The 25,046-nt window shown below is 38.9% G+C and overlaps 2 protein-coding genes across 2 annotated transcripts; one reads left to right on the top strand and one right to left on the bottom strand.

Annotated features, from left to right (window-relative positions):
- Positions 1–3,887: 3,887 nt before the first annotated feature.
- Positions 3,888–14,956, bottom strand: LOC118787096 (keratin, type I cytoskeletal 13-like). The gene is made up of 9 exons (XM_036542564.1): positions 14,920–14,956; positions 9,570–9,979; positions 7,970–8,052; positions 7,541–7,697; positions 6,056–6,217; positions 5,654–5,779; positions 4,808–5,025; positions 4,536–4,546; positions 3,888–4,096 (listed from the first exon to the last, which is right to left on the bottom strand). Exons 1-9 carry the CDS (start codon positions 14,954–14,956, stop codon positions 3,996–3,998), a joined length of 1,305 nt encoding a protein of 434 aa, XP_036398457.1. The 3' UTR covers positions 3,888–3,995.
- A 1-nt stretch (position 14,957) lies between these two features.
- Positions 14,958–20,619, top strand: LOC118787015 (keratin, type I cytoskeletal 13-like). Its single transcript, XM_036542441.1, has 8 exons — positions 14,958–15,323; positions 16,840–16,922; positions 17,197–17,353; positions 18,411–18,572; positions 18,849–18,974; positions 19,603–19,820; positions 20,082–20,092; positions 20,519–20,619. Exons 1-8 carry the CDS (start codon positions 14,958–14,960, stop codon positions 20,617–20,619), a joined length of 1,224 nt encoding a protein of 407 aa, XP_036398334.1.
- The last annotated feature ends 4,427 nt before the right edge of the window (positions 20,620–25,046 follow it).

Here is a 25,046-nt window from a genome sequence, read left to right as displayed (position 1 = left end):
TCCACTTCAGGATCTTTAGATTTGTGCTAGTTGTGTTTTAAATGACTCTTTGCACAAATATTGACTATTTACCTAAGAATCTGTCCTTTCCATGGCCATGCAAGAGAAGTATATCAGCCATGTGAAACAGAGTTCAGTTTGACAAGAACAGCTCCTCCCATGAGCGCCTCTTGTAGGAAACATAGGACTAAAACTGTGTGAACAACTTGGGAAAAATGTGAGTGAATGGGAAGATAGCTCTGTAAGGGCTGAAAATGGGAGATAAATAGTGCAGTGAAACTGATAGCAAATTTTATAGCATGTATCCTATATGATAAAATAAGTTCATGTCCACACTTACCATACACACATCTCCCTGACGATAAAGAAACCAAAAATATTGTTTGTTAATAGCACCCAAGTACAGCATGAAGTGTAACTGCAAAAGGAAAGTGCTACCTTAGCCAGTGTCAATCATTCCTGCTACATTTTTTTAGCATTATACCTATTTCATTGCTATAGCCTGAAAGCATTAGGCAGGCGTGGCAACAACCTAGGGAGAAGGAAGGGGAGGTAGGGAAAGGGTAGGCACTGCCCTAAAACGGTCTTATTGTTTAAAGATTTACAAGATTTACAATAATGTAAAATTAAAGTAATTGCCATAATCACTGCTACTGCATTCTTTATTGTCATTTGAGCAGTTTTAGAAAAACAAACCTGCAAGGCACTGTGCTGACTAGCGTTGGCAAGCTATCGTATGCACTGCAGCATTACTACTGTTCGGTTCATGAAACCAGCTAGTAATGGGTTTGTCATTCTGCTGGCTGGTTACAGTGTTGTGTATAGTTAGTTTATTAACATTTTAAAGACAGCCTATGTCAAGTGTGAAAAGATTTTGCTTGTTAGGCTGTTTTGAACTTTGACACCCTAAGATTAAAATGAGTCAGTAAGCTATTTTTAAATAAACAAAAAACTACAACACCCTGATTGCATAAGTCTGCACACCCTTTCATAATGGGGGCTTTAGCTGTGTTCAAAGTTAACCAATCACATTCAAAATCATGCCTGTAGGTAAATAGCATACACCTGCTGTGCTGGAACTATACTTCGTTTTATTTAAATAGTCTAATTTTATTGCATTTTTAGCACTCCCTGATGAGTATTCATGTGCAGATATTATCCCGTCTTTTGGCGCCACCTTATGGTCATTTGTGTTATCTGCCTTGTTGGACTCTACATCGTGTTAGTTGTGACAGACTGGAGATCGTGTGTGCAGTTCAGCATCTTGTTTATGGCAATGTTTGGAGACTATATGTCTGTGAGTATATAATGACACGCTTGTTTGTTGTCTAAGAATGTCAGAATGATAACAGAGTGCATATGTTCATGTTTTGTAAAGATTCGATTGCTTTTACAGTGCTTATATAAGCACTGTAATAATTTGCTAAGTAGCTAGCTTGCTAACTGTCATGTGGGGTTTTGTACACTGGTTAGCTAACTACAAAAGTGCTTCTAGTTGAACTGATATAGCCTAGCTGTGTTTTTTGAGTGTTTGAATGATGGCTACAGTATGTTAAATTGACATTTGAATTATATGGAAATACTGTAAAGAGCTGATAGTGATTATATTTCGTTTGTATGTTTTATTACAGTTCTACAAAAAAGTTTGAGAATGGTTTCAATCACACTGGTCAAGATGGAAATACAAGGAAATCAGTAAACGCCTTGAACTTCCAAGCTTCAGTTTTCATTGGATCGCCTCACATGTTAGCTATCTGTCTAGTTTGACATCAACACATCAAGCGAGGACAGAATACCTGCCATCAATGAAAGTCATTCTGATTAAACCCAGATTAAGGTTAGCTGTTGCTGTAGGATTTGCTTGAATGTTTGGGGTTGCATCCTACTGGGAGAGCCGTGGTCCGCAAAGAGCTACCAAAGAAACTGCGAGAGCTAATTGTTGAAAAGTACCAATCAGGAGAGTGATATACAAGAATATCGAAGGCACTGGATGTACCATGGAGCATTGTCAAAACCATTATCACTAAATGGAGAAAATTTGGCACCACAGAGACATTGCAAAGATCAGGACGTCCTTCCAAAGTTGACGAGAGGACGAGAAGAAAACTTATCAGGGAGGCTACCAAGAGGCCAACAACAACACTGAGGGAGCTACAGGAATTTCTGGCAGGTACCAGTCACTCCTAGCATGTAACCACCTGTAGTATTCTGCACATGTTTGGGCTACAGGGTAGGGTGGCAAGATGGAAACCCTTTCTTACAAAAGGAACACCCAAGCCTAAATTACCTAAATTATGCCAAAAGATTCATTCAGTCGCCCCAAACCATGTGGGAAAATGTGCTATGGTCTGACGAGACAAAGGTTGAACTTTTCGGCCTAAATTGTAAAAGACACGTTTGGCGCAAAGCCAATAAAGCTCATTATCCAAGGGACACCATACTGACTTTGAAGCATGGTGGTGGTAGCATCATGCTTTGGGGCTGCTTCTCTTCAGCTGGGTCAGGGGATCTTGTCAAGATAGATGGGATAATGAATAGCTCCAAACATCAAGATATTTTGGCAAAAAAACCTGCTGGCCTCTGTCAGAAAGGTGAAAATGAAGAGGAATTTCACATTCCAACATGACAATGACCCAAAGCACACATCCAAGTCGACCAAGGCATGGTTTAAGAAAAGGAAAATCAAAGTCTTGGAATGGTCCAGTTAGAGCCCAGACCTCAATCCCATCGAAAACCTGTGAAATGACCTAAACAGAGCTGTACACAGGAGATCAGGCAAAGGACAGCTGTGTACATCATTTGAATGAAGCCTTTGTTTTCCATGTTGACACAGCAATCAGCCTTCCAATTTTAAAGTTACAGTAAATACTGGGACAATAGATACATTTTCCTCCTCAGAGTGTGGAAAAGAGTAGGGTAAGAATTCAATGGCTGTTAGATGTTAGACACTTTGCACTTTGCATGTATTATTTAAAAATGATCTAAGATCAGTTTAGTATGCTGCAATTAATTGCTCTTAAAGATAAGCACACCGTAGTATTACTGTTGTTTTGTTATCACTGTTTTCTCACCTTAGTACCTATTTACTGCAGTCTTGGATCTTATCTATCTACATTAGTGTTGTTTTTGTTTCAGCTATGATACATCTAATACATAATTTCACAACGCTTTGTAAATCACTCTGGGTAAGAGGTTCTTCCAAATAATAAAAAAAGCTAGTGGTAGTTAAAAGGAAGTAAGCATTGCTGTTACCTACAAGTTCACCAAACTTATGATGTATAATCCAAAAGTATATTCTCTATTAGAAATGCTGGCATATTCATTGTTTGCTGGTTATGAGCTATAATGAATAACTGTACTGTGTGTACTGTTGTAACCATAGTTACCTGTGATTTTCATATACATGCATTTTAAGGAATCAGTGTGAATATGCTAAAAATCCTGAATGACAACCATATTGCTAATATTCTTCAAAAGTGAATATTAATAGTTCACTGTACTGCTCACGCTGTTTCTTCAGTTTGCGTGTGGTAATGTGGCCCAAACTGGTTAATCTATTGTCATTGCATCCTTATTTCTGCAGGTGTTTCTGTTGACTTACAGACTTTTTTTCTTTGTTTCTTTCTTCTTTCTTTTATTTACTTTGGTATTATCTGATACAGCATAGAATGATGCAATGTATATGAACCAATGTAGTTTAACAGAGGAGAACAATGACAATTGATTATCCATAAGCTTGTATGTAAATCTCTTCACTGCAGAGCTCATACAGTTACACTGTATGAAACACCATTCTCGTGATTTTGATTTTTTATCCATGAATATCTGCCAGAACGGCAGTTCTATGGTTTTATGCAACTGCACATGGTATTAGGTCATTGGAAATTTCTGTAGAGAATGTATGTAATGTGGTAGATGGAAAGAGGGAATTTCACAAAACACACAGACAAAAAAATGTAAGTTCATACTGCCAGTTATGAAGCAAACAGGACATTTTATTGCTGTGGTTCAAAGTCATCAACTTCCACGGATTTAGTGCTCTCCACAACTTTCCCATCCACAACTGTTTGCACCACAGTGATCACTTTGGTTACGACTGTAAAAAAAAAAAAAAAAAAAAGTTCATGTTATTGAGTTTTTCTACCGTTGTTACATCCTTAGCAGTTTAGTCCACTAAAAGCAATGCTCTGCACTGAATACAACATCCCTATGTTTTCCTGTAATATTATGCCACTCTTATTGATTGAATTGCTTTTAATTGCAATTAATGAATTGCTTTTGACAACTCTACTTTTTTGTTATAACTACAAAAACCTGTTCATAGAGTATGCCATGTGTATAGAAATAGTTTTTCCCTTAGCTCATAGACAATCAGCGATCAGTCTTTTCCACAGCAGCTGGTTGACTAGTAACCTGACACACTGATTTATACTGTTGGAAGGGTCCTCCAATGCATCATAGAAGCTTTACAGTGTTTACACGTTGTGGTTATTACTGCATCCAGATAATTTATTTATTTTTAAACCATTGCTTACCTTGAGATGAGCTGGTGTGAAAGTGAATGAAAGAAGAAAAAAAAACATTACTTCATTATTAACTTGAAAATGACTGTTTATCGCTGTTAAGTACTGTAACTTTCTAAATACTTTTTCGGCTTTGCAATTACAAAGCACAATAGAAACATACCTACAGTTTATAGATGTTCTGCATGTTATTGTGTTATTAGAAAATTAATAAAGGCTAACTCAGAGTTGCTAATGGATAAAAAAATCAACTTTCGTCTATTTCACCGTCCACTCTCCCTTACCTCTCCTCTCCGTCCAGCAGCCTCCTGTACTCTGCAATCTCCATCTCCAACCGGGTCTTGAGGTCAAGGAGCTGGTCATAGGCCAGTCTGTTGTTAGCAATATTTGCGTGGATCTGCGTGAGCTGTTCCTCCAGGCTGGTCACAGTTTGCTGCAGGCCAGCCAGTCGCGCTGCATAGCTGGCCTGGGTGTCTGCCAAGGTCCCCTCCAAGGATGCTTTCTGTGAGTAGGAGGTCAGACAGATGACAAATGAGTCGGATGAAGTCACTGTGCTGTTTATCCAGGACTTACATCTCTTTTCATTATTGGCACATCAGTGAGTCAGCTCTATAAAACTGCTCTCAGATGTTCTTCACGTCAAGCCAAGAAGCAGCAGGGGAACATTTCTCATGGAACAGAAATGACTTGCTGACTGGAACTTTGCTACTTCATATCATAATATTATAACTTGTTGAACATCTCCACCTTGTCTCCACCTTAGATGTCTGGCTTCAGTGAACCATTTAGGGCAAGGAGCATCAAAATAAATCACTATCATACTACATTGTGTCTCATAGTTCATGCACCTCCTGTAGTTTCTTGACTGTGATGTCAGAACCTCATGTGGCTGGGGAGAAGTTTAGCAGTATTCTGTTGTCACAACAGTGAGTGCTAATAGTTGTAAACTCCTGAAATGTTCGTTCTTCTGATCAGACTGGTTATGACTAAGCACCTACTGTCGGGGAAGTTGGGAAATCTCACACACCACTACCTGTTTATTTAAATTGCCCATGGCAGTTCTTCTGGGTATAGTGACAAGGTATTGCAGATCCAGTGTGGTGAAGTTCGCCATGTGCTTGTATACTTACCATACTGTGGTGGGACTGCAGCTCAATTTGAAGCCTCTGGAGGGTGCTCTTTAGTTCTTTCAGCTCTGTGCAGCTGATCAGCAGGCTTTCGTTCTGCTGAACAACTTCCTGCTCTACTGTCGCCACCTGCATCAAAAAGCACAAGTAATAAAAGTACAGTTTTACATTTCATATAGCCTGCTCATTCCTTTCTTTAGGAACCCTACTATACTTGTTTTCAGTTACTCTGGCAGGGCACCCTAAAACATTGGTAGCTTTTGTAAAGGGTGTGCCACATTTACAGGTGTGTCACTTTTATGAGTATAACCTCACTAATTGTTAGAAAGTGTTTTTATTCTTTAAAATGTTTGAAATGAATCACAGTATAGATCACTCGCTGATAGCTTTAGAGCATTGGCTTACCTTGCCCTGGTACCAGACATCCAAGTCTCTGCGGTTCTTGGCTGCCACAGCTTCATAGTGCTCCCGAATTTCTGCCATGGCCTGGTTGAGATCCATGGAGGGAGCTGCGTCCACCTCCACGTTCACCTGCCCACCGATCTGTGTCCGCACATGAGCCATCTCCTATAAACCGTTTTAAAAGACAGCATTAGTTCCTGCAAAAATAGTTATTATTTAGTTCCACAAAATAATATGTGGACTCATGTGCACATTCTGCACACACCATAGACAACACTTTAGAGCAGTAAGAATGAGGAGAGTAGTCGAGCTCTGGATTATGTATCAAGACCAGAGGCAGCGATAGCAATTGTGCACATTTTGAATTAACATTCATCTGGCTTTGTGGAAAATATATCATGTGGAAATAATGAAGTAAACAGTGCTTCTTTGATTGCGTCAAATCATAAAATCCCACTTACACACAAAAAAAAAAAAAAAAAAACAGAACTAAGAAACGACTTATTTAATATCTGATCACACCAAACCAAGACAGGATATAGTTTTTAGACTAGATGTTTTAAGAGGAGCTTGTGTTGTTGGCCAATATGAGACACTCAATGAAGGCTGTTTTATTTATGTTTTTATTACAGTTTGCCATATGTGTCTGCATTTGGACGGCTCTCTGATGTGTTTATATCTTATATCTTTTGTTTGTATGTTTTGTATGCCAGTGAAGTTATCAGTTTTATGTGAAATGTAAGTGTTCTGCTCTGTTCAAGGGGAGTGCAATGTAAAGTCTGTGAGGAAGAGATTCACTGAGCATCTCATTTAAAAAAGTGGTTTGACTGCTGCATTTCACATTTTGAAACTTTTGTTCGTTTTTTGGGGGTGATGCAGGTGTTCAGGAAAATGTCTGCCTGATGACAAACTGTATCTGCTTGTACCTGGAGTGGTTCAGCTTGGAGAGCAACAATTTGGACCATTAATATATTCTCTCCTATGAACAATATGAAACATGTCTTATGAGGTCAAACTGACATTCTGGGAACAACTGAATTAAGTTGACAATTTTGAAAAGTGCCACATAGCTACCCACATACAAAGCACACTCCCAAAAGCAGCATTTCTTTTAGTATGGAGATAATTAGTGTATTGCAATATTATAGCTTTAAGAAGCCTTCTTGGCATCAAGGGGGTAGTGCATGAAAACTGCACAGGAAAACTTTTAGAGTAATCTTCTGATTTTTTTGTTTCTCTGGGTTATTTTCAGGCTGTGAGGGTTTGTTGGCTTTGTCTTATATGCGGACCCCACATAAAATATGAAGATTACAGAAGATTAGCGGAAGCTGTAGTAAAAGCTAATGGGGAGAAGTAAAGAATAAAGAAGAAAGAATAAAGTTCTGGGTATAAAAAAGATGGAAATGTCTTTTGTGAGTAAACTGAATTATTATTATTCCTGGATGAATACTTCATGCAAATGATATCTGCCAATACACAGACTCGCACCTCATCATGGTTCCTTCTCATGGTGATCTTCTCATCATTCAGTGCCTCATACTGCATCTCTAGGTCTGATCTGTTCAGGTTGAGTTCATCCAGAACTCTCCTCAGGCCTGCGATGTCTGCCTCCACAGCCAGTCTCATGGACTGCTCGTTGTCAAACCTAGAGTGTCACGGAAGGAATGCTGTTGGACAGGAACTCACACTCTTGCAAATACACATACACACACATTCACAGAGAAATGCAGAAATAATGTGCATAGAATATGAAAGTTCAACCTATTCTTTCAGACCGTGCGATAAGCTTCCATTATAAATGAAGGTGAAGCAGGATCCCCACAATAAAAAAGAGAAAATATATGTAGGAAGTACAAAGAAAAGTAAAATGGAGGATCATGTGTGGGTGTGTCTTGCGGCTGCTTCTGAGTGACTTACTTCATCTTGAAGTCATCAGCGGCAAGCTTGGCATTGTCAATGTCGAGCACAATCTTAGCATTGATACTGGATGCCAAATGGATCTAGGGTTCAAGAAAGTGTAAACAGTTTAACCAGAGTGCAAAAAATCTGTTTTACCCCTGCATTCTGAATCATGAAACTCATTGAGGATTCATTGATGATGAGCGAACAGATTATTGCCTGGAATGCCTACAGCTAGTACTCTACAAATATGTGGCTTGATGTTTACCTTATCACTAATGCTCTTTTATAAAATGGTGTGAGTCCTGTCAACTTACAATATTTTAAACTGATTGGCACTTCATAACTCTAAGATCTGGTACTAGTAAAACATTTATTCATCATTCATTTATGATTGAAAACAAAACACAGGTGGAAATGATAGAGTAAACACAAAACTATGTGAATACAGCATAAGCAAGACTCACTGATGCAAAACTTGATAGATCAAATAACACCCATCACCATGACAGTGTGCCCAGAATTTCCTGTACATGACGTTTTCTGCTATTACAGGACTATTGAACATATGAACTTACAAATTTCCAAACAAACAACTAAGTGTGACATCAGTCTACAATAAAAGCAAACTACAGGCATATTAACCTTTCCCTGGGTTGCCCTTGCAAAAAGCAAATGGTGTACACTGCTGAGCCATGCATGCACTGTAATTTATACAGTATGACTACTAGTATTGCACTTGCATGACTCTCAACACATATGAATATATCCTTAAGTATTCTTCATCCTATAGGTCACATTTTTCAAGTTTAGCAGGTGTTATAAGAGAGATATTTTCGCACCTGTGTTGTGGTGTTTCTGATATTTCACTCTTTGGCAGGTAATAGATTAATTCTTTGACCTACCCACACACTGAATACTAATTACAGACGCAAATGAACTCCTCAATGGTCTGGTGGTCTCAGTTTCAATGTTATTACATTTATATTTACATTTATTTATTTAGCAGATGCTTTTATCCAAAGCGACGTACAAAAGTGCATACAGTAAGTATAGCGACAGTATGGGGGCACGATGTGTACAGTTCCATGTGTACAGAATGTTATAGAGACCATTTCTTTCCACCATATCTTCACCATTGTGAAATACATTTTTCGGCCAATACACTGTAAAAATACATTAGGTCATTTAGCAATTTACATGTTAAAGGCCCATTCTTCCCCTTGACACTCCTAAATATACTGTTATATTTTGCAGCATCTGAGGTTATTGAAGTAGTGGACAGTAACCTCTCAAAAATCTCAGATGGGTAGCTGAAAAAACTACTTGTAACTGCAAGGGTGCTGGTTCAATTTCCCCCTGAGGTACTGCTGCTGTACCCTTGGGGCAGGTACTTAACCCTGAATTGTGCAAATGCATGACAATGTAAAAATTGTAACCTATGTAAGTCACTCTGCATTAGCAAGTCTGCTAAATGGCAACAATGTAAAAACAAAGCTCACTTTATATTCAAAATAGGAGAAAGCAACATAAAGATACATTATTTTGCAGATGCTGATGGGAGTTGTTGTGCATTGCTCTTTAAGATGAGTGGACAAGCCCCCGTCTCCCCCCTTACCTTGCGTTTCAAGTCCTCGATGGTGGCATAGAATCCGGCCAGGTCATGGGTGACCACTGTGCGACTCTCGTACCACTCCCTGATCTGCTTCTCCAACCTGGCATTCTCCATCTCCAGGGAGCGCACCTTCTCAAGGTAGCTGGCCAGGCGGTCATTCAGACTCTGCATGGTGGCCTTCTCGTTGGCAGACACGTGTAGGTCGAGGCCATCGGCCAGGTTGAAGCTCCCACCACGGGACAGCAGCCCAGCGTTACTGGAGGAAATGCGGGTGCCACGGCCCCCGGCTCCTCCATACACACTGAGGGTCTTTGTGCCAGAAAGCATACTGGGAGATGTGCTGGATGCCTTGGTGGAGTAGAAAGACATGATGGTCAGCTCAGAGATGCACAGTGGAGAGCAGGACTGTGAGTCTGTGGCAGTGCCTTGTCACATTGAGGTCCCTTCTTAAATACTTGCTGCAAAGTGGGAGGGTTTGGGTCACTGGACATCTCAAACATGTTTAACCACTTGCAGCTTTGCAGTAGGTTCCTTGAGGGGACAAGACCCTTTTTCCAGTGGAACATGAATTCCTGCATTTCCCATTTCTAAAGGTATAGCATTGTTGGAATACTCGACCCTTGTCATTTCACCTGGAATTCCTTTTGGTTTCACAATTCTTTTGCTCGATATATGCAGAGCACATACTTGTCAGTTTAGGCCTGTGGGTGTTTAATGTTGTAAATACTGTTAGGTTTAAAAAAATGTAAATAATGAGATTGATGCCTGCCATTTGACGGCGGTTTTCTAAAATACACCCCAGCTTTCAGCACTATAGCAGTAATCTAAATATTTTATTTAGGTTTTTGGATCTTAAGGGCAAGGTCCTTTTCACCAATTTATAATGTACAGCCAAGAAATATTACAAATATTCAGAATTTTCTGGTGAATACTCTAATGAGCTCTGAGGTAGATTTAGCCAAGAGATGGGTTACAATAACAAGGACATTTGGTTCACAACATTCATTGTACTTTTGAAATCTTTCTTGATCCATTCATGATGATTTGAATTTATTTATGTCAATGTTTAATGTTGATGAAATGTATGTGTACAGTGTATGTGGTTCTTTACATGTTCCTTACAGCATGTTTAATTGGGGGTTTTCAACATCTTGATTTGTGTTCACCTTTAAACATTCAAATATCCAACAGAATTTAGATTACCAAACTTATAATGCAATAACATAGCATTTCTAACAGTAAACTGAAATTATCCCCTTACTTCTGAGAAGCAACTAATTTACTGGATTGCAGGTGTGAACAAGTTTTTTTCTAGCTCTCAATTTACTGCTAAATAAAATGTGCCAATGGATACACGGTGAGTATTGAGAAACAGCTGTCAGTCTTGTTTGTCTTTATGGAAGTGCAAAAGAAACTGTTTAATGTACCCATCACATCTTGCTCCATATTCCCTCATAATAAACCCTTACACAAACTGATGAGCAATGAAAAAATACATTATAACACTGTAGACTACAGGTTTAATTATGTGATATGAATAATAATTTTGTCAGGTTTAATTAGAGACAAAGAGCCTTTTTTGCAAATAAACAGAGCGAAGAGAAAAATCTACAAACGATAGTATGTAGTTTTACAACATGTCAGTGCTGGAACATACTTCAGATTCCAACCTTTCATGCCACTTCCAAATGGTCATTACTTTCTTTTGTAGTCCTTATGAAACTGCAAGGTAGAACACTCACACAAGAACAATGTAATTTTGCAAAGCAACACAAAAGCCAGAAAATTATCTGCCATTCACAAACCATCCTATATATATATCCTCTTTTATTGCAGTCAACAATAAAAGTCAACAAAATTTTAGGTGAATTCAGGTGACTGGGCACAGCCAGGCTTGATTGCAACCAGCCCTGTTGGGTTTAAATGGCATATATGTTGAAACTTACTATCAGAGAGAAGTAGTCACCACAAAGCTTCAAGGCACACAATGCCACGATCAAAGGAAGTTCCAAAACAGCTGAGAAAAAGAAATTGAGATATATCAGTCTGGAAAGGGTTACAAAGCCATTTACAAGGTTGTTGGATTCCACTGAACCACAGTACAAGCCGTTGTCTCCAAATGGAGAAGACTTGGAGTAGTGGTGAATATTCCCAGGAGCAGCCAGCCTGCCAAAATTTTTGCAAGGGCACAGTGGCACCTCATCCAGGATATGACAGGCATAGGCCAAACAAGAAAACATTGTATCAGGAAAACAAGCAGCAGTTGTAAGTCAAAGCTCACGGAGGGATAGACAGACACTTAACAGGATAGTTAAAAATGACAAAATAACAGCCTCAGAAATGACCACAGAACTGGATCTACACCTCTGTGACCCAGTCCCAACAAAATACAATACTGCATGACCGTCACAAAGCTAACAATTTATGGTAGGACTACCATTCTGAAACTGCTTGTAACAAAGACCAATGTGTGATGAGAACAAAGCTTGGACTTCTGAGGACTGGAATAAAATAATATGGTACGATCAGTCATCTTTTACTCTTTTTCCTACATCTGGACAGGTTTACCTGGTACCTGGTGCCTGGTTCCCATTATTAAACATAGCAGTGGATCTATTATGGTATAGGCAGCCCTCTCATGGGAGAGTTTGGGCCTAATTATTATCTGATTATCTAAACATTATCAAACCTTTACAATAAGTTCTGGAATGTAGAGTGTGGAGTAGATTACCATCTCCTTCATCTCTCAAGGAGCTTTCCTTCTTGAGAAATTGTCCAATATACCTCTAGGGACAGTTCAAATCTTGTATAACAGCATTCTAAAAATAGCTGAAGCTGTTAATGAAGGCAAAGGGTGGCCCAACTCCTTATTAGTTAGTAGACACCCTTGCCCAGGGCAGCTTAAATACTGTTTATACAAGGAAGGTATTTAGTGAAGCAATGTTAATAACTTCGATGAAAGGGATAACAGCAATGCCCCACCCTAGGCTTGGCTTTGCAAGCTGTCTGGCTGCACATCCAATTAGTTACCCACTACACCACACTACCCTAACAATGTCAACGCTACTTGCTATACACATTTCAATATGAAACAAATAATAAAAATCAGAATAAGACATCCAAATGAAAGTATCAAGGTCATTCATGATATGCAACTGCTGGAAGATACCTGGGTCTAAAGGCCATCTTGATATTTGTTAAAATGAATAAATAAATGAAATCTGTCAGACAGTCAAAGAGAGTCAGGAGAGGTGGTCATGGGGTGGCCCACAGCTCCCGATACACACAGCACAACGTACCCAAATCTGTATGTATGACGAGAAGGGGAGTCCTACCATAAATGTCAGCTTTGTGACGGTGCAGTATTGTATTTTGTTGGGACTGGGTCACAGAGGTGTAGATCCAGTTCTGTGGTCATTACTGAGGCTGTTATTTTGTCATTTTTAACTATCCTGTTAAGTGTCTGTCTATCCCTCCGTGAGCTTTGACTTACAACTGCTGCTTGTTTTTCCTGATACAATGTTTTCTTGTTTGGCCTATGCCTGTCATATCCTGGATGAGGTGCCACTGTGCCCTTGCAAAAATTTTGGCAGGCTGGCTGCTCCTGGGAATATTCACCACTACTCCAAATCTTCTCCATTTGGAGACAATGGCTTGTACTGTGGTTCAGTGGAATCCAACAACCTTGTAAATGGCTTTGTAACCCTTTCCAGACTGATATATCTCAATTTCTTTTTCTCAGCTGTTTTGGAACTTCCTTTGATCGTGGCATTGTGTGCCTTGAAGCTTTGTGGTGACTACTTCTCTCTGATAGTAAGTTTCAACATATATGCCATTTAAACTCAACAGAGCTGGTTGCAATCAAGCCTGGCTGTGCCCAGTCACCTGAATTCACCTAAAATTTTGTTGACTTTTATTGTTGACTGCAATAAAAGAGGATATATATATATAGGATGGTTTGTGAATGGCAGATAATTTTCTGGCTTTTGTGTTGCTTTGCAAAATTACATTGTTCTTGTGTGAGTGTTCTACCTTGCAGTTTCAGAAGGACTACAAAAGAAAGTAATGACCATTTGGAAGTGGCATGAAAGGTTGGAATCTGAAGTATGTTCCAGCACTGACATGTTGTAAAACTACATACTATCGTTTGTAGATTTTTCTCTTTGCTCTGTTTATTTGCAAAAAGGCTCTTTGTCTCTAATTAAACCTGACAAAATTATTATTCATATCACATAATTAAACGTGTAGTCTACAGTATTATAATGTATTTTTTCATTGCTCATCAGTTTGTGTAAGGGTTTATTATGAGGAAATATGAAGCAAGATGTGATGGGTACATTAAACAGTTTCTTTTGCACTTCCATAAAGACAAACAAGACTGACAGCTGTTTCTCAGTACTCACCGTGTATCCATTGGCACATTTTATTTAGCAGTAAATTGAGAGCCAGAAAAAAACTTGTTCACACCTGCAATCCAGTAAATTAGTTGCTTCTCAGAAGTAAGGGGATAATTTCAGTTTACTGTTAGAAATGCTATGTTATTGCATTATAAGTTTGGTAATCTAAATTCTGTTGGATATTTGAATGTTCAAAGGTGAACACAAATCAAGATGTTGAAAACCCCCAATTAAACATGCTGTAAGGAACATGTAAAGAACCACATACACTGTACACATACATTTCATCAACAGTAAACATTGACATAAATAAATTCAAATCATCATGAATGGATCAAGAAAGATTTCAAAAGTACAATGAATGTTGTGAACCAAATGTCCTTGTTATTGTAACCCATCTCTTGGCTAAATCTACCTCAGAGCTCATTAGAGTATTCACCAGAAAATTCTGAATATTTGTAATATTTCTTGGCTGTACATTATAAATTGGTGAAAAGGACCTTGCCCTTAAGATCCAAAAACCTAAATAAAATATTTAGATTACTGCTATAGTGCTGAAAGCTGGGGTGTATTTTAGAAAACCACCGTCAAATGGCAAGCATCAATCTCATTATTTACATTTTTTTAAACCTAACAGTATTTACAACATTAAACACCCACAGGCCTAAACTGATAAGTATGTGCTCTGCATATATCGAGCAAAAGAATTGTGAAACCAAAAGGAATTCCAGGTGAAATGACAAGGGTCGAGTATTCCAACAATGCTATACCTTTAGAAATGGGAAATGCAGGAATTCATGTTCCACTGGAAAAAGGGTCTTGTCTCCTCAAGGAACCTACTACAAAGCTGCAAATGGTTAAACATGTTTGAGATGTCCAGTGACCCAAGCCCTCCCACTTTGCAGCAAGTATTTAAGAAGGGACCTCAATGTGACAAGGCACTGCCACAGACTCACAGTCCTGCTCTCCACTGTGCATCTCTGAGCTGACCATCATGTCTTTCTACTCCACCAAGGCATACAGCAAATCTCCCAGTATGCTTTCTGGCACAAAGACCCTCAGTGTGTATGGAGGAGCCGGGGGCCGTGGCACCCGCATTTCCTCCAGTAACGCTGGGCTGCTGTCCCGTGGTGGGAGCTTCAACCTGGCCGATGGCCTCGACCTACACGTGTCTGCCAACGAGAAGGCCACCATGCAGAGTCTGAATGACCGCCTGGCCAGCTACCTTGAGAAGGTGCGCTCCCTGGAGATGGAGAATGCCAGGTTGGAGAAGCAGATCAGGGAGTGGTACGAGAGTCGCACAGTGGTCACCCATGACCTGGCCGGATTCTATGCCACCATCGAGGACTTGAAACGCAAGGTAAGGGGGGAGACGGGGCTTGTCCACTCATCTTAAAGAGCAATGGACAGCAACTCCCATCAGCATCTGCAAAATAATGTATCTTTATGTTGCTTTCTCCTATTTTGAATATAAAGTGAGCTTTGTTTTTACATTGTTGCCATTTAGCAGACTTGCTAATGCAGAGTGACTTACATAGGTTACAATTTTTACATTGTCATGCATTTGCACAATTCAGGGTTAAGTACCTGCCCCAAGGGGACAGGAGCAGTGCCTCAGGGGGAAATTGAACCAGCACCCTTGCAGTTACAAGTAGTTTTTTCAGCTACCCATCTGAGATTTTTGAGAGGTTACTGTCCACTACTTCAATAACCTCAGATGCTGCAAAATATAACAGTATATTTAGGAGTGTCAAGGGGAAGAATGGGCCTTTAACATGTAAATTGCTAAATGACCTAATGTATTTTTACAGTGTATTGGCCGAAAAATGTATTTCACAGTGGTAAAGATATGGTGGAAAGAAATGGTCTCTATAACATTCTGTACACATGGAACTGTACACATCCTGTCCCCATACTGTCGCTATACTTACTGTATGCACTTTTGTACGTCGCTTTGGATAAAAGCATCTGCTAAATAAATAAATGTAAATATAAATGTAATAACATTGAAACTGAGACCACCAGACCATTGAGGAGTTCATTTGCGTCTGTAATTAGTATTCAGTGTGTGGGTAGGTCAAAGAATTAATCTATTACCTGCCAAAGAGTGAAATATCAGAAACACCACAACACAGGTGCGAAAATATCTCTCTTATAACACCTGCTAAACTTGAAAAATGTGACCTATAGGATGAAGAATACTTAAGGATATATGCATATGTGTTGAGAGTCATGCAAGTGCAATACTAGTAGTCATACTGTATAAATTACAGCGCATGCATGGCTCAGCAGTGTACACCATTTGCTTTTTGCAAGGGCAACCCAGGGAAAGGTTAATATGCCTTCAGTTTGCTTTTATTGTAGACTGATGTCACACTTAGTTGTTTGTTTGGAAATTTGTAAGTTCATATGTTCAATAGTCCTGTAATAGCAGAAAACGTCATGTACAGGAAATTCTGGGCACACTGTCATGGTGATGGGTGTTATTTGATCTATCAAGTTTTGCATCAGTGAGTCTTGCTTATGCTGTATTCACATAGTTTTGTGTTTACTCTATCATTTCCACCTGTGTTTTGTTTTCAATCATAAATGAATGATGAATAAATGTTTAACTAGTACCAGATCTTAGAGTTATGAAGTGCCAATCAGTTTAAAATATTGTAAGTTGACAGGACTCACACCATTTTATAAAAGAGCATTAGTGATAAGGTAAACATCAAGCCACATATTTGTAGAGTACTAGCTGTAGGCATTCCAGGCAATAATCTGTTCGCTCATCATCAATGAATCCTCAATGAGTTTCATGATTCAGAATGCAGGGGTAAAACAGATTTTTTGCACTCTGGTTAAACTGTTTACACTTTCTTGAACCCTAGATCCATTTGGCATCCAGTGTCAATGCTAAGATTGTGCTCGACATTGACAATGCCAAGCTTGCCGCTGATGACTTCAAGATGAAGTAAGTCACTCAGAAGCAGCCGCAAGACACACCCACACATGATCCTCCATTTTACTTTTCTTTGTACTTCCTACATATATTTTCTCTTTTTTATTGTGGGGATCCTGCTTCACCTTCATTTATAATGGAAGCTTATCGCACGGTCTGAAAGAATAGGTTGAACTTTCATATTCTATGCACATTATTTCTGCATTTCTCTGTGAATGTGTGTGTATGTGTATTTGCAAGAGTGTGAGTTCCTGTCCAACAGCATTCCTTCCGTGACACTCGGTAGGTTTGACAACGAGCAGTCCATGAGACTGGCTGTGGAGGCAGACATCGCAGGCCTGAGGAGAGTTCTGGATGAACTCAACCTGAACAGATCAGACCTAGAGATGCAGTATGAGGCACTGAATGACGAGAAGATCACCATGAGAAGGAACCATGATGAGGTGCGAGTCTGTATATTGGCAGATATCATTTGCATGAAGTATTCATCCAGGAATAATAATAATTCAGTTTACTCACAAAAGACATTTCCATCTTTTTTATACCCAGAACTTTATTCTTTCTTCTTTATTCTTTACTTCTCCCTATTAGCTTTTACTACAGCTTCCACTAATCTTCTGTAATCTTCATATTTTATGTGGGGTCCGCATATAAGACAAAGCCAACAAACCCTCACAGTCTGAAAGAGAGAATATATTAATGGTCCAAATTGTTGCTCTCCAAGCTGAACCACTCCAGGTACAAGCAGATACAGTTTGTCATGAGGCAGACATTTTCCTGAACACCTGCATCACCCCCAAAAAACGAACAACAGTTTCAAAATGTAAAATGCAGCAGTCAAACCACTTTTTTAAATGAGATGCTCAGTGAATCTCTTCCTCACAGACTTTACATTGCACTCCCCTTGAACAGAACAGAACACTTACATTTCACATAAAACTGATAACTTCACTGGCATACAAAACATACAAACAAAAGATATAAGATATAAACACATCAGAGAGCCGTCCAAATGCAGACACATATGGCAAACTGTAATAAAAACATAAATAAAACAGCCTTCATTGAGTGTCTCATATTGGCCAACAACACAAGTTCCTCTTAAAACATCTAGTCTAACAACTATATCCTGTCTTGGTTTGGTGTGATCAGATATTAAATAAGTCGTTTCTTAGTTCTGTTTTTTTTTTTTTTTTTTTTGTGTGTAAGTGGGATTTTATGATTTGACGCAATCAAAGAAGCACTGTTTACTTCATTATTTCCACATGATATATTTTCCACAAAGCCAGATGAATGTTAATTCAAAATGTGCACAATTGCTATCGCTGCCTCTGGTCTTGATACATAATCCAGAGCTCGACTACTCTCCTCATTCTTACTGCTCTAAAGTGTTGTCTATGGTGTGTGCAGAATGTGCACATGAGTCCACATATTATTTTGTGGAACTAAATAATAACTATTTTTGCAGGAACTAATGCTGTCTTTTAAAACGGTTTATAGGAGATGGCTCATGTGCGGACACAGATCGGTGGGCAGGTGAACGTGGAAGTGGACGCAGCTCCCTCCATGGATCTCAACCAGGCCATGGCAGAAATTCGGGAGCACTATGAAGCTGTGGCAGCCAAGAACCGCAGAGACTTGGATGTCTGGTACCAGGGCAAGGTAAGTCAATGCTCTAAAGCTATCAGCGAGTGATCTATACTGTGATTCATTTCAAACATTTTAAAGAATAAAAACACTTTCTAACAATTAGTGAGGTTATACTCATAAAAGTGACACACCTGTAAATGTGGCACACCCTTTACAAAAGCTACCAATGTTTTAGGGTGCCCTGCCAGAGTAACTGAAAACAAGTATAGAAGGGTTCCTAAAGAAAGGAATGAGCAGGCTATATGAAATGTAAAACTGTACTTTTATTTCTTGTGCTTTTTGATGCAGGTGGCGACAGTAGAGCAGGAAGTTGTTCAGCAGAACGAAAGCCTGCTGATCAGCTGCACAGAGCTGAAAGAACTAAAGAGCACCCTCCAGAGGCTTCAAATTGAGCTGCAGTCCCACCACAGTATGGTAAGTATACAAGCACATGGCGAACTTCACCACACTGGATCTGCAATACCTTGTCACTATACCCAGAAGAACTGCCATGGGCAATTTAAATAAACAGGTAGTGGTGTGTGAGATTTCCCAACTTCCCCGACAGTAGGTGCTTAGTCATAACCAGTCTGATCAGAAGAACGAACATTTCAGGAGTTTACAACTATTAGCACTCACTGTTGTGACAACAGAATACTGCTAAACTTCTCCCCAGTCACATGAGGTTCTGACATCACAGTCAAAAAACTACAGGAGGTGCATGAACTATGAGACACCATGTAGTATGATAGTGATTTATTTTGATGCTCCTTGCCCTAAATGGTTCACTGAAGCCAGACATCTAAGGTGGAGACAAGGTGGAGATGTTCAACAAGTTATAATATTATGATATGAAGTAGCAAAGTTCCAGTCAGCAAGTCATTTCTGTTCCATGAGAAATGTTCCCCTGCTGCTTCTTGGCTTGACGTGAAGAACATCTGAGAGCAGTTTTATAGAGCTGACTCACTGATGTGCCAATAATGAAAAGAGATGTAAGTCCTGGATAAACAGCACAGTGACTGCATCTGACTCATTTGTCATCTGTCTGACCTCCTACTCACAGAAAGCATCCTTGGAGGGGACCTTGGCAGACACCCAGGCCAGCTATGCAGCGCGACTGGCTGGCCTGCAGCAAACTGTGACCAGCCTGGAGGAACAGCTCACACAGATCCACGCAAATATTGCTAACAACAGACTGGCCTATGACCAGCTCCTTGACCTCAAGACCCGGTTGGAGATGGAGATTGCAGAGTACAGGAGGCTGCTGGACGGAGAGAAGAGGTAAGGGAGAGTGGACGGTGAAATAGACGAAAGTTGATTTTGCATTAGCAACTCTGAGTTAGCCTTTATTAATTTTCTAATAACACAATAACATGCAGAACATCTATAAACTGTAGGTATGTTTCTATTGTGCTTTGTAATTTATTCGGCAAAGCCGAAAAAGTATTTAGAAAGTTACAGTACTTAACAGCGATAAACAGTCATTTTCAAGTTAATAATGAAGTAATGTTTTTTTTCTTCTTTCATTCACTTTCACACCAGCTCATCTCAAGGTAAGCAATGGTTTAAAAATAAATTATCTGGATGCAATAATAACCACAACGTGTAAACACTGCAAAGCTTCTATGATGCATTGGAGGACCCTTCCAGCAGTATAAATCAGTGTGTCAGGTTACTAGTCAACCAGCTGCTGTGGAAAAGACTGATCGCTGATTATCTACGAGCTAAGGGAAAAACTATTTCTATACACATACAATACTCTATTAACAGGTTTTTGTTGTTTCAAGAGAGTAGAGTTAATTGTCAAAAGCAATTTATTAATTGCAATTTAAAGCAATTCAATCAGTAAGAGTGGCATAATATTACAGGAAAACATAGGGATGTTGTATTCAGTGCAGAGCATTGCTTTTAGTGTACTAAACGGGTAAGGATGTAACAATGGTAGAAAAACTCAATAACGTGAACTTTTTTTTTTACAGTCGTAACCAAAGTGATCACTGTGGTGCAAACAGTTGTGGATGGGAAAGTTGTGGAGAGCACTAAATCTGTGGAAGTTGATGAGGTTGAACCACAGCAATAAAATGTCCTGTTTGCTTCATAACAAGCAGTATGAACTTACATTTTTTGTATGTGTGTTTTGTGAAATTCCCTCTTTCCATCTACCACATTACATACATTCTCTACAGAAATTTCCAATGACCTAATACCATGTGCAGTTGCATAAAACCATAGAACTGCCGTTCTGGCAGATATTCATGGATAAAAAATCAAAATCACGAGAATGGTGTTTCATACAGTGTAACTGTATGAGCTCTGCAGTGAAGAGGTTTACATACAAGCTTATGGATAATCAATTGTCATTGTTCTCCTCTGTTAAACTACATCGGTTCATATACATTGCATCATTCTATGCTGTATCAGATAATACCAAAGTAAATAAAAGAAAGAAGAAAGAAACAAAGAAAAAAAGTCTGTAAGTCAACAGAAACACCTGCAGAAATAAGGATGCAATGACAATAGATCAATCAGTTTGGGCCACATTACCACACGCAAACTGAAGAAACAGTGTGAGCAGTACAGTGAACTATTAATATTATCAATGTGGTTGTCATTCAGGATTTTTAGCATATTCACATTGATTCCTTAAAATGCATGTATATGAAAATCACAGGTAACTATGGTTACAACAGTGCACACAGTACAGTTATTCATTATAGCTCATAACCAGCAAACAATGAATATGCCAGTATTTCTAATAGAGAATATACTTTTGGATTATACATCATAAATTTTGTGAGCTTGCAGGTAACAGTAATGCTTACTTCCTTTTAACTACCACTAGCTTTTTTTTTTATTATTTGGAAGAACCTCTTACCCAGAGTGATTTACAAAGCGTTGTGAAATTATGTATTAGATGTATCATAGCTGAAACAAAAACAACACTAATGTAGATAGATAAGATCCAAGATTGCAGTAAATAGGTACTAAGGTGAGAAAACAGTGATAACAAAACAACAGTAATACTACGGTATGCTTATCTTTAAGAGCAATTAATTGCAGCATACTAAACTGATCTTAGATCATTTTTAAATAATACATGCAAAGTGCAAAGTGTCTAACATCTAACAGCCATTGAATTCTTACCCTACTCTTTTCCACACTCCGAGGAGGAAAATGTATCTATTGTCCCAGTATTTACTGTAACTTTAAAATTGGAAGGCTGATTGCTGTGTCAATATGGAAAACAAAGGCATTCAAATGCCATTCAAATGATGTACACAGCTGTCCTTTGCCTGATCTCCTGTGTACAGCTCTGTTTAGGTCATTTCACAGGTTTTCGGAGGGATTGAGGTCTGGGCTCTAACTGGGGCATTCCAAGACTTTGATTTTCCTTTTCTTAAGCCATGCCTTGGTCGACTTGGATGTGTGCTTTGGGTCATTGTCATGTTGGAATGTGAAATTCCTCTTCATCTTCACCTTTCTGACAGAGGCCAGCAGGGTTTTTTGCCAAAATATCTTGATGTTTGGAGCTATTCATTATCCCATCTATCTTGACAAGATCCCCTGACCCAGCTGAAGAGAAGCAGCCCCAAAGCATGATGCTACCACCACCATGCTTCAAAGTCAGTATGGTGTCCCTTGGATAATGAGCTTTATTGGCTTTGCGCCAAACGTGTCTTTTACAAGTTCAACCTTTGTCTCGTCAGACCATAGCACATTTAGTAATGTTTCTCTTCTGCGTTACATTATTGCATGTACTACAGTACCCTCTAGTGTTGAAAATGGTCATTTATTTTAACTGTGAAATTTTTAATAAGACATTTAAATTACATTTACTTCTATTTAGTTTATCATGTGTTACAATGCTAAAACACTCGATAAACATAAAGACAATGAAAATAATGGCAACAGAAAAACGTACCTTTAATACTTGGCTATCTTCAGCTAACACAAGTTAATGTTACATCTAAAAGGTAGCCAGTAGACATGTTAATAAACAGAAATATTGAGGAATCTAGGTGGCTATGTTTGTGTGACTGCATTTGTTGAGACAGATAGTAGCTTAATTAGCGTTATTAATTTTTTACGTCACCAAAAAGCATTGTCTTCTCTTCAAGTCACAGTTATGTAAAAACTCCAAGTAACAACATGAATAGAACAATGCATATGTTGAATTAACTGTTAATAAGTTGAGAAATAATGTTATAGCTATAGTTCTTCTCACCCATATGCACCACAAATTCCTCCTGAGCTGATCATTATTTTCAGCATCCATGGCAGCTTTCTCATCCTGTTTATTGTTAACCCTTGTGTTTTCTTAGGGGACAAAAATGACCCGTTTCTGAGTTTAACAGCAGAGTAAAACCCTTAAATTAAATTTCAGCATAAATTTGGATGGTTTTTCCTGGAGTGACCCTACCATTAGAAAAAGTGAAACATTGCCCCTTTTTATATTTTTTCTAAAAGCTGTACACCATCAGGGTACAAAGGTTGTCTTTAATGTCTTTTTTGACCCTGCAATTATAAAATCATTAACAGACAAATTGAAGTCTTAAATGATTTATAACAACTATAAAGCAGAATAAAGAGCCTGAGGTCATTTTCTCTTGATATCTTTGTCTCTTCCATCTCCACCTCTCTCTTTGTCTCTCTCTCACATATAAAAATGTACATATGCACAGACAAGCACACATACATGCATGGCTTCAGATGGAGTTCCAGTATTTTACTTTCTCTCATTCTCTCTCTCTCTCACACACACACACACAGAGTGAGAGAGAGAGAATGTGAGTGCGTATGCTTGAACAAAAACTTTCTTGTGCATTTGCAGCATTGCCCTTTCCCTTACCCCACCCCTGGCAATATTTTTCACAGGAAGACTATGGTTTCCCAAGTGAAACACACACCATTGCAGACAAAATGCACTTGACATTTCTTGCACACACACACACACACACACACACACACACACACACACACACACACACACTCCTACACACAGACACAGAGTGAGAAAGAGAGAATGTGTGTGCTTATGCTTGAAAAAAGAAAAACTTTCTTGTGCATGTGTAGCATCCTCCCCCCACCTGACTCAGTTTCCACACACCATTTCAAACAAAAGAAAATCAACAACATTTCCTGCAGGAGAGGATTGTTTTCTCACATGGAATGGAGTCAGGGGTGAGGTCACAATGCTATAAAGTTGCTGTACATATCAGCTGACATCCACCTGAGACTGCAGACGGGCAGGCAAAAGGAAGAGATACCAATTCTGCACCCCAAAGAAGTACCGTAAAACAAACACATGTGCTACAAATGTGAGAAATACATCTGTATAGCCCATGCTTGCAGATTTGCATACTGTCATACATGTGCTAAATAGAGAAATACACAGCCATATGCTTAGTGCTCATGCTTAGCCAGTTGCGGGGATCATAAATTATTTCCTAGAATCCAAAACCTTTCTAGGTTCTTATGAAGTGGTATATATGCATTCTTGAGTTCCAACACAAAGCCCCTACAAAAATCCTTTACATTCCCCAAGTCCAAATCTTATATACATAAAAACTAGCAATGCATTGCAATAAAACTTCCATCCCAATGTTCCATGAACCTGGTGGAATGAGGTAACCTGGGTTTAGATACTCTTACTTCACATGTTATTCTGCATACAGGCATCAGCCTAAGGCGAATTTCTGTGAGAAACTTTACCTGTTTAAATTTCACCATGTTGTTATGAATGCTGTGAAAATGTCAAACAAATAACAGAGCCACAAGAGTAACTCATGCATCAATGTCACTCTTTACAGGCAAATTCAAAAATATTTGCATACATCCACACTGAGTAAACAATGCATTGTGTTCCTGCTTGAAAAACTCTAACTTTGGATCATTTCTGATGCCGATATTTGCCAAGATTCAAAGTCACAAAAAGAGTCATGCTGACTCTATTTTTATATGGGTGGCTGAAGGCTTTTCTCCAAAATATGTCACACCTGCATGTTTTGGACAAGTGTTGTTGTGAAGCAATATAATTCAAGTTAAAAACTGTAACTGAGATAAAACAAGACTGGAACTTTTGTGACAGAACCACAAAAAGTAAAGACCATGAGCAAAAAAAAATATATGATCGAACTGAACTTCACAAAAATGGCTCCACAGAAATGAACTGTAATTGTAGGCACACACATACTAAAGATAACACAATAAAGCAATGATGCTTCCTTTTAGAAGACCGGAAAATAAATTAGTGATAACGCTATGATGTGACATCCACATAGCCAATATTTATCTTTTATGTGTCTGTTTTATCTTCTTTTTGGATAATTGAGTTTATGAAAGAGTTTTTTATTCATTAATTTGAGTTTCCCCAAGGGTCATCGGTCTTATTAAAAGACCAACTAGATGTGTACTCATTGTCAGGGTTTCAGAGATTGCTTCCCGAAACCACCAGCAGGTGTCCTCATGACAGCATGTCTGGCCTGGTTGCCTGCTGCTTCCCCGAAC

The sequence above is a fragment of the Megalops cyprinoides genome, chromosome 1, assembly GCF_013368585.1.
Source record: "Megalops cyprinoides isolate fMegCyp1 chromosome 1, fMegCyp1.pri, whole genome shotgun sequence".
Taxonomy (NCBI): Eukaryota; Metazoa; Chordata; class Actinopteri; order Elopiformes; family Megalopidae; genus Megalops; species Megalops cyprinoides.
Note: the sequence above shows the minus strand (reverse complement) of the source record. Positions and strands in the feature narration are given on the sequence as shown.

Coding starts and splice junctions, on each gene's coding strand:
- LOC118787096 (XM_036542564.1), bottom strand. CDS start 14,956: ATGGTCAGCTCAGAGATGCACAGTGGAGAGCAGGACT. Junction 8,053..9,569: donor TCGAGGACTTGAAACGCAAG/GTAAGGGGGGAG, acceptor CTTGAACCCTAG/ATCCATTTGGCATCCAGTAT. Junction 6,218..7,540: donor TGAGAAGGAACCATGATGAG/GTGCGAGTCTGT, acceptor AACGGTTTATAG/GAGATGGCTCATGTGCGGAC.
- LOC118787015 (XM_036542441.1), top strand. CDS start 14,958: ATGTCTTTCTACTCCACCAAGGCATACAGCAAATCTCCCAGTATGCTT. Junction 17,354..18,410: donor TGAGAAGGAACCATGATGAG/GTGCGAGTCTGT, acceptor AACGGTTTATAG/GAGATGGCTCATGTGCGGAC. Junction 18,573..18,848: donor ATGTCTGGTACCAGGGCAAG/GTAAGTCAATGC, acceptor TTTTTGATGCAG/GTGGCGACAGTAGAGCAGGA.